Raw genomic sequence first — 9,297 nt, forward strand, 5'->3', positions numbered from 1 at the left:
AAAAAAAAAAAAAAAAAAATTAATTAATTAATTAAAAAAAAAAATTAAAACTAATGGAAAGATAATTTTTCAAAGACATTGCATACCTAAAGAAAGAACAATACTAAAATCATAAGGAAAAATCAAATATGAATAAGGGAAAAGAAAAGATACAGTGATAAGATACCTAGCATCAGCCATAACTTGGACTTTAGCACCATCACCATGTAAATCATAAAAGAATAGCTTTGAAGAAGATGAACGTTTGCTCATGATACGCCCTTGCATAGGAAAGAAAATTAAAAAAAATTACCAAAAGAAACATGATAAATACTAACCAAATAAATAAAGGCCCTGATTTTAATACCAGCCAAATTTACAGTAACATCCTCAAGATGCTCCTCATTGCCTATGTTTTTATACTGCTCTACATAATCAGGGATAGACATTGTAACAGGGAAATAGTGAGGATATGGCTCTTCACCAGCTGCCCTCAGAGATTCAAGATGTTTCAGTCTATTTTCGAAGTATTGCTGGAGGAAAAACAAATGAGGAAGATTAAAAGCAGGAGATTGGAGTTATAATCAAGTGCTTTGTGGAAAAGATCCAGGAAAGAATGCTAACTATTGCAGGACAAGAATGGACTTATACCGTTGGATCCATATCTTCATCATCAGCTGCTGCAGATTTCTTGCTGCTGGAATCTGCCATAGAAGCAGCCTGGAACATAAACACAAGTTTATTCTTAATAAGATTTCAAAACAAGGTGGTAAGGTACCTTAGAGATAACAGCCAATAACACATCATACTCCATCATGTTCAACTCCACAACATGATGATCAATGTAGATTCATTCATATAGTAACATCAATACATTCCATGGTACCAACATTTAAAATTCTCTATATTAAAACGAGTAATCCAAGAAACCAGCACCTACAATTACTTCAGGATTTTTGAAATTTTTTTTTATCACAATTAGGAAAGAATGTGTCCTTTTTTAAAAATAATTAGATAGTTACAATGGGGGGAGAAGGGATTTGAACCCTAGATGTCTCAGTTGTAAATACCAAGAGATGTTAATTGAGCTACAAGACTATTGGCAGAAAAAAGAAGTCAAATATATGAAAAAACAACACTAATTACTATTTAAAATACTCCAAGTTCATCCTGACAAATTAAGACATGGCCACCTTGCATATGAAAATTTTTCATAATAAAAATTATTAGAGGTGGATTGTTTTTTAAGCCAATATATGAGATAAACATTTAGCCAATGAATCATAATAATTTGTTGCTCATTCTAATACTACAAGATATTCTTTTTCTCAAAATGAACAAGGGAACAATAACATCCCAACTCTTAAGTTCTATTTCATTGGCCTAAATTATAATAAGGTTAGATTAGAATAGGAAAATATATAGATATTTCACTATATAGTCAGCAAGAATGGAAGAGCACAAAGAATAAATAGAACTGCAGAAAATTAAATTCTGCGGTTCCACACAGATTTTCACGATCGAGATATGGAGGCAGGCAGCTTATTCTTTCTTTGATCATATTTATTCCAAGATGCCAAAGGGAGGGGGGTGATAGGATGACATGGAAATTATAAACAAGTGGTAATTTCGATATTCACTCCTAATATAATGCTACTAGTGGCAGAAATGCTCATTCTTTCCCTTGGAAGAGCATTTGGGGTGCTAAGGCCCCAAAGAGAGGGTGTCATTCTTTTTGTGGTAAGCAACATGGGATAAGATTCTTACTTTTGATAACCTAACCTAATCAAGAGGGGTTTGTCCCTAGTAAATTGGTGTGGTGTGCGTAGGTGTAATGGGGAAACAATGGATCATCTTTTGCTCCATTGCGTGCTTGCCTATGCTTTATGGAGTGAAGTGTTTATGATGTTTGGGATTCAGTGAGTGATGCTGGGGACAGTAGCATTTCTTTTAGTTGGATGGCGGAATAGGATTTGTAAACACTCCTCAAATGTATGGAATTTGGTTCCAGCGTGCTTGATGTGGCTAGAGTGGAAGAGAAACAAGATAGCCATATGTTTGAGGACGTTGAGAGACCTCTTGACCAATTGAAATCATTATTGATCCATACATTGTTTGATTAGTTTCGGGCATGTGGTTTTTCAGATTGTACTTCTATTTTTGAATTCCAACACTCTATTAGATCTTCTAATTCATCATCTTGTAATTTTTTAAGATACTTTGTTTTCATTATTGTGAAAGCCAAAGGAAATTTCCATCTTTGATAACAGGAAATTTATCACTTAGCCCCTCCCCCCCTTTGTTATAGATTAAAATGAAATGTTAGCATTCCATCAAATGTGAAAGCCAAAGTACCGTTGAGAAGCACATGGCATGATGATTGTATACTTCAGTCACATCCAAAGTGCAACTACATCATAACTTCTACAAATAATTGCTTTCTAGGTATTCAATTAACTTAATTTTTTACATATGCTTGATCGTTTGTTCATTTTCATTTTTTTTTAAGGCAAGCAATCACTTCAGGTCCCAATAAATATGAGACGTTTCATTTTGGTCATTCAAAAATTCAATTGTAAATTTTGTACCTGGACTTTTAATATCATTTCAATGTTGCCCTCACCATCATCTTACTCACAGAAAATGCTAACATGTCTAGTGGATTGCTAACATGTCATGCCTAAACATGACGTACCAGTGAGCCTAACGTAAGAAGCTGAGGTGTACAAAAAAAATGTTCACAGCAGCATCTGACCAAACACATCCATACATGAATGCCGGCATGTGAGATGCATCTTCCAAAGAAAAATTAAAATCCAAGAAAGCTTGGGTATATAGCCAAATTAACACAAAAAATGGGTACATGTTAGATTTCGAGAGTGAACTAAACCCTAAACCCTAAAACCCTAAACCCTAAACCATCTAGTCTGAATGTCAAGTACCTGTTTTGCCTTCTCCTCCTCTTTGCGCCGCCTTTCTTCTTCCTTTTGCCTATTCTTCAATTCCTTCTTGAGTGCACTGTAAACATTCCCCAAAATACAAAGGAATTAAAAACTCAAAACTGGTTTGATTTCTTCATTTATTGGTGGGGTAATTTATAAGCTTCAGAAAGCTATATTCATATCTTCCTCAACTTATCCTACATAGTAATAGTATTCTACTTGCACTATATTTTGAACAAAAATAATGCATAAGAATCAATAAAAATAAGAAGCTAAATATGTGCATAAATCACCAAAAATAATATTTTTAGAAGAATTTGGATGGCCACCAATAACAAAAGCAACACATACTGCTTTTGTATATAATTCTAGTCAAATAATATAACTTGTTTTCTCTTTTTTCTTTTTTTTTTTTGTTATATGCAAAAGTTGTTAAGAAAAATATTTTTTGGAAAAGATTAATGTGGTATTGTGAGTGTATTTTATGTCCACGTATAAAGTATAGCATCCCACACAAACAGCACACATCCAAGAAGGAAGCAAAGACCCACAACAGTATCAAAGACTTTGCCCTACATCACATCAAAAATGGTTGTCATTCTTTTTCCTCTGTTTTTCCATTAAAAATACAAAATTTTCCGAAACTTACTTTTTGCTGAGAGTTTCAGTTTCCCCAGCAGCAGGGGAGCCTGTCACCACTAAGCCCTCCATTTTTAATAAGACCTAGACCAATCGGAAATCTGCATCACAATCCCATAAATCACAAGTATAAGACGTCATAACAGAAATATTTAAATAAAAAAAGTTAATAACTTTCTCTTCTTCCAGTTTTCTTGGCAACCACGTTACAAGTCTCTTAACAGGAGAGAGGAGAGGGAGGAGGTAGGGATTTTACATACGATTTAAGGGGCTGAAAACCAAGAGAATAATAAGAGGTAAGGGAATCTGAAAACTCTTACCCCTATTTAAGGGGCAGCCCTGTTTGGGCCGGATTTTTTTTTGTCCAAAATACCCGTATTTTCCTAAGTTTAAGTAGAGACAGTATTAGAGAATAACGAAGTAAAAATACATTTTTAATCTCCACTAAAACATTGCCTACAAAATATGATTACTCTTCTACTAACCCGCTTATTTAGAAATAAACTTCATGTTTAAACTTTTTTCTTTCTTTATTTTTTTAATTGGCCGAAAAATATATATATATATATATATCTCACGTGCCGGTTTTTTTACCAATAGAGTCCTATAAAAACACAGACACCTCTTTATCTCTCGGTACGTGATATACTAAAAGGTAACAAAATTGCTACTTGCAGAGTAATCGAAACTACATATTTACATTGACGCTTAGTTTTGTTTGCAGGCTGATTTGGTTGCTTAGTGGATTGCTAAAAATTGTTTTCAAAATTGCTGTGTTTGTTTTTTCTCGACATGGTATGTGTCTAAGTTTTTGTGATAATTTTGGTCCTTAGAGATAGTTGAATGCATTTGTATATTCACATAATCACATGCTTGATATTCTATAGGTTTCCTCGGATCCTAATGCATTTGTATATTTGATAGTTTAAAACTTGATAAGAATCGAAGAAATTGTGATGTTTGTCAGATCAATAAAATAGTTAAACATTGATATGATCCAAAGAGAAAAATAAAAACAAAAATAAAGTACCCAATAACCGAAATCAACAAAAGAATAAGAAAAAAAAATTGCTGGTGGAAGAAACAAAAAGCTAACCAACGACTTTGTTGGGTTTGGAGGCAGACTTGGATCAATGAAAAGAGAGAGCATGAGCGACTGAGAGAGAAAGAGAGAGAGAGTGTTTGTTTTAATCTATACTACTATTTAGGGTTGCACCTGTGTCGACCGGATATAGAATTAAAGGATAATTTGGTAAAATATATGTCTAATTTGCACAAAAATATTGCCTATAAAATAGGAACACTCTCTCACTTATCTGTTTTTATTTTTTTTAAATACTTTATTATTATTTAAAAGGAAAAAAACACCCCGCGTACTGATAGTTAAAAAAAAAAAAACGTACTCATAAAATAAAAAAAACTAACACATGTAAATGTCCACTAACCCACTTTTATTGTTTTTTTTTTTTGAAATACTTTATTACTTTTATTTAAAAAGAAAAAAACAACCCATGAATTGATGGTAAAAAAAAAAAAGCCGTACACCCATAACAAATTTAAATCTCCCCAACATTATCAAATTAATTCTCATCTCTTCCATAAAAAAGAAAATACTCCCCATATCTCCATCCTCAAGTGCCTACTTTTTATACCAAGAGGAACAATAGTAATAGGTGACTACATGCCAGAGAAAGCCACTTAAAAAGGTATTTACTCATCATTTTCTTTCCATTCATGTCAGATAATTTAAGCTTTTATGTTTTTCGAATCTCTGTCACCAAATTCTATTTAATACCATTGTTTTATAGCTTCTTTTGGAATTTGTTGTTTACGTCATATTAATTAAACTCAATAGCTATGAGACTTACATAGCGGATGTGTAGTCAACAGCAAAAATGTAAGTATTTGTCATCCATTCACTATTTACTTTCCTGTATTTTGTTTATATTTCGTTTCCTTGCTTTGTTATCATTATCCTTTTTATACTATTATTTTGTCTTAATATATATATATATATATATATCTATACTACTATTTAAGAGGCTGCACCTATTTGGAATAGATTTTTTTTTTCTTTCTAAAATACCCCTATTTTCTTAGGTTTAAGTAGAGATAAAACTAAAGAATAATTTGATAAAATTACGTCTTTTAACTCTTGCAAAAACATTGCTTATAAAATAGGACCACTCCTTTTTAGTTTTCAAATTCAAACTGAACATCAAATTTTTTTTCTTTTTTACAATTTCAAACAAAAAAAAAATCCTAATTTTTAGGATTTTAGAATCCTATGCTATGATAGACTATCATGGTTTTTCTTTTCTTTCTTTCTTTCTTTTTTTCTTTTATTTTATTTTATTTTAATTTTAACCACCTCCCCCTAAAAGTTAGCCTATTAGTGTGTGTGTGTATATATATATATATTTTCCTGAGAAAGACCTATTAGTATTTTTAGGAAGTACCAATTAGTATTTAAAAGCAATTATCTTCATGATTTTATAATTTGTTTTTCTATGATAGACTACTAACTAGCACGGTTTTTCAAAAAAAAAAAAAAACACGTTTTAGGTCCCCCCCCACCCCCTAAAAGTTAACCTATTAGTTTTTTTTTTTTAACTGTCTATTAGTATTTTGAAGTATTTATCTCCATGATTCTATAATTTTATTTTTAAAGAAAAGAAAAAGAAGAAAAACGCACGTTTTGGGTTTTTCTCCTAAAAGTTAGCCTATTATTTAGAAGCAGTTTTATTTATGACTCTATAATTTTATCTTTAAAGATAACTTCCCCAAGTATCATTTTTCTTTTTCAAAATTGGCATATAATTTCTTACAGAATCCTCATGAACGGTTGGCATTTTTTTTTTTCCTTGGCATTTTATTTTGTATTTTACAACTATATTTTAACACAATTGATTCTTTATTTTCTATATAGCGATGAGATGGTGAAGTTGAAGTAAATGCAAAGGAATTTAACCAGACAATTCATGGAGAGAATCCTCATATGAACGGTAGGTATTTTTTTTCTCCTCATTTTACGTTGTTGAATTATGTTTCGCGTTTTGATCTGATATTTACTAACACAGAAAATAATTATCCTCTAAAGCCTTAACCTTAAAGGCTACGATTCTAAAGAAAAATTTTCACCCAAGGAGAACAGAAACACCATTTCCTTCTAGGTCCAACGATAGGCAGCTCCAAAGAAGGCACTTTAGTCTCTCATCTTTTAAATTCACTCCATATTCATTGCAATTTATCTTAGATCTTATGTGAATGCTCTATGCAATGATTCATGTGATAATATATTTATCCTTTTAACTTCATGTTACTGATTTATTAGCTATCAAATAATTAGTCATGCTGCATTGTTTCCTAAAAACATAAATCATGATATATTTAATGCTTACATTACAATAGTTGTTTAAATCATATGATGAACACCTTCTCATCATGTAATAGGTTGAGTAATATTTCTACAAATTGACTTGGAGGGGTGTCAATTACACTTTCACTTGATCTATTCGTGATTTGAATCGGATTTATTAGTTTGTAATTTTTTAAAAACACACTTTAAGATATAATTGTATTTAATATATGTTGATATGGAAATATTCATGTTATTTTTATTTAATTCAAAATGTTAAAGAATGTGTCTTCTTCTTCTTCTTCTTCTTTTTTTGAGAATGTGTCTTAAACATGTAATTGTTGCAATTATTATGCGTTACTTTTATTTTCTTTATTTTTTTAATTCAATAATAACAACTTTTTGGTTGAAGGATTTGAAGTTTGAACCTTAAATCTTCTCATAATGTAAGGGGAAGTCATGCCACTAAAATACAAAACTCTTAACCATATACTAGCCTCTGAGCACGCTCGTGCTCAAAGGCTCTTCTATTTTTTTGAGTAGGGATTAATTTAGAGTATTTATTATAACTTAAGATTACTACATTTTCTAATCACAAAAAAAATCTAGGGGTGTGATGAGTATTATGCGTGATGAAATAATTTTTCATCACACCTCTAAGCTTTTTTTATGATTGAAAAATGTAGTAATCCTAGATTATAATAAATGCTCTAAATTAACCATTAACCAAAAAATAGAAGAGCCTCTGAGCACGCGCGTGCTCAGAAGCTAGTATATATTTATCTATACTACTATTTAAGGGGCTGCCCTTGTTTGGACCGAATTTTTTTTGTCCAAAAATACCCCTATTTCCCTAAGTTTAAGTAGAGACATAACTAAAGGATAACAAAATAAAAATACATCTTTAACACCCACTAAAATATTGCCTACAAAATAGGATTACTCTTCCACTAACCCACTTATTCAGAAACAAACTTCACGTTTAAACTTTTTTCTTTCTTTATTTTTTTAATTGGCCGAAAAAAAAAATATATATATATATATATATCTCATGCATGTTTGATACATTTTTTTCCTAAAAGGTAGCAAACACTAAACCAACTGTTTACTCTATTTCAAATACTAAATTTTAGGGTAATTTCTTAAAAAATTTGTTATTTTATTAGACTGGTATTTTTAGCAATAGAGTCCTATACAAACACAGACACCTCTTTATCTCTCAGTACGTGATAGCCTAAAAGGTAGCAAAATTGCTACTTGCAGAGTAATCGAAACTACATATTTACATTGACTTTGGCTTAGTTTTGTTTGCAGGCTGATTTGGTTGCTTAGTGGATTGCTAAAAATTGCTTTCAAGATTGCTGTGTTTGTTTTTTCTCGACATGGTATGTGTCTAATTTTTTGTGATAATTTTGGTCCTGGGAGATAGTTGAATGCATTTGTATATTCACATAATCACATTCTTGATATTCTATAGGTTTCCCCGGATCCTAATGCTGAGAAAGCAGTAGTGCCAAAGGAAGAGATCTTGGATTTTTCAGTTGCCGCTTGAGCCCTCGAACGCAAGGCATGTTGAGGTATGGCCTTTTCTTTTTTAAATTGTTGATGATTTTGTTGGGCATTGCGTCTGCTGAAATTTTCTGCATTTTTTATTTTATCTAATAGTTGCAAATTTGTTTTGTTTTTTTTATAGAAAGCTTATTAGATGGTTGCAAAATTGTTTGGGGTTTGTGTTTGTTTTAAATTCGGTTCTTTTTTGATAGCTCTATTGCCGTCCTTTTGTTGAGCAAGATTTTTCAGTCCTCTGAACTGAATTAGTAGCCAAATCCTTGCATTTTTTTTAACATCAACAAAAAAAGATAAGTTCGGATGAAAGAATTTATAAAATTATTGTATGATTCAACCTCACATGAATGAAGTGGTTGTTATTTAAGAAATTGTTGTAAAAAAAATTCCTTTTGTAACAGAAACCATATTTATCATTTGTACAATTATATGTGAAATTCAATTTACATTTTTTTTTTTTATAATTATTAATTTACTACAGTATCAAAAATGTTACATACCTATTCTTGGTTTTAAAGGTAGTTGATAAATTTTAAATGTAAGCTCTTTTTAACTATTGTTATAGATGTGTAGTAAGTGGCTAACTTTTAAGATTAAAAAACTAAATTTATGGATTAAAAAAAATGATAACTGTTGAGCCTTTCTTTTAACAAAAAAAAAAAAAAAACTATGAGCCTTTGATCGTATATTAAAAAAAAATAGTTGCAAAAATTTAAATTTAAGCTTTTATTTACTTCTTTTATGAATGTGTAGTAAGTGGCTAAATTTTAGGATTAAAAAACTACATTTTAGGATTAAACAAAAAATGATAAC

At 30.8% G+C, this 9,297-nt stretch overlaps 1 protein-coding gene and 1 long non-coding RNA gene across 2 annotated transcripts; one reads left to right on the forward strand and one right to left on the reverse strand.

The window, feature by feature from the left end:
• Positions 1 to 166: 166 nt before the first annotated feature.
• On the reverse strand, positions 167 to 4,731 carry LOC136065669 (lysine--tRNA ligase, cytoplasmic-like; the record flags this gene model as incomplete). Its single annotated transcript, XM_065769189.1, has 6 exons — positions 4,657 to 4,731; positions 3,571 to 3,661; positions 2,922 to 2,997; positions 631 to 699; positions 347 to 512; positions 167 to 260 (listed from the first exon to the last, which is right to left on the reverse strand). Coding segments are annotated over exons 2-6 (467 nt in total), but the record flags the coding sequence as incomplete, so codon positions are not given.
• A 1,755-nt stretch (positions 4,732 to 6,486) lies between these two features.
• Positions 6,487 to 8,836, forward strand: LOC136065668 (uncharacterized). Its single transcript, XR_010627273.1, has 3 exons — positions 6,487 to 6,565; positions 8,233 to 8,303; positions 8,396 to 8,836. It is a non-coding gene; the product is annotated as an uncharacterized LOC136065668 (long non-coding RNA).
• The last annotated feature ends 461 nt before the right edge of the window (positions 8,837 to 9,297 follow it).

This window comes from Quercus suber, unplaced genomic scaffold (assembly GCF_002906115.3).
Source record: "Quercus suber isolate HL8 unplaced genomic scaffold, Cork oak 2.0 scaffold_1076, whole genome shotgun sequence".
Taxonomy (NCBI): Eukaryota; Viridiplantae; Streptophyta; class Magnoliopsida; order Fagales; family Fagaceae; genus Quercus; species Quercus suber.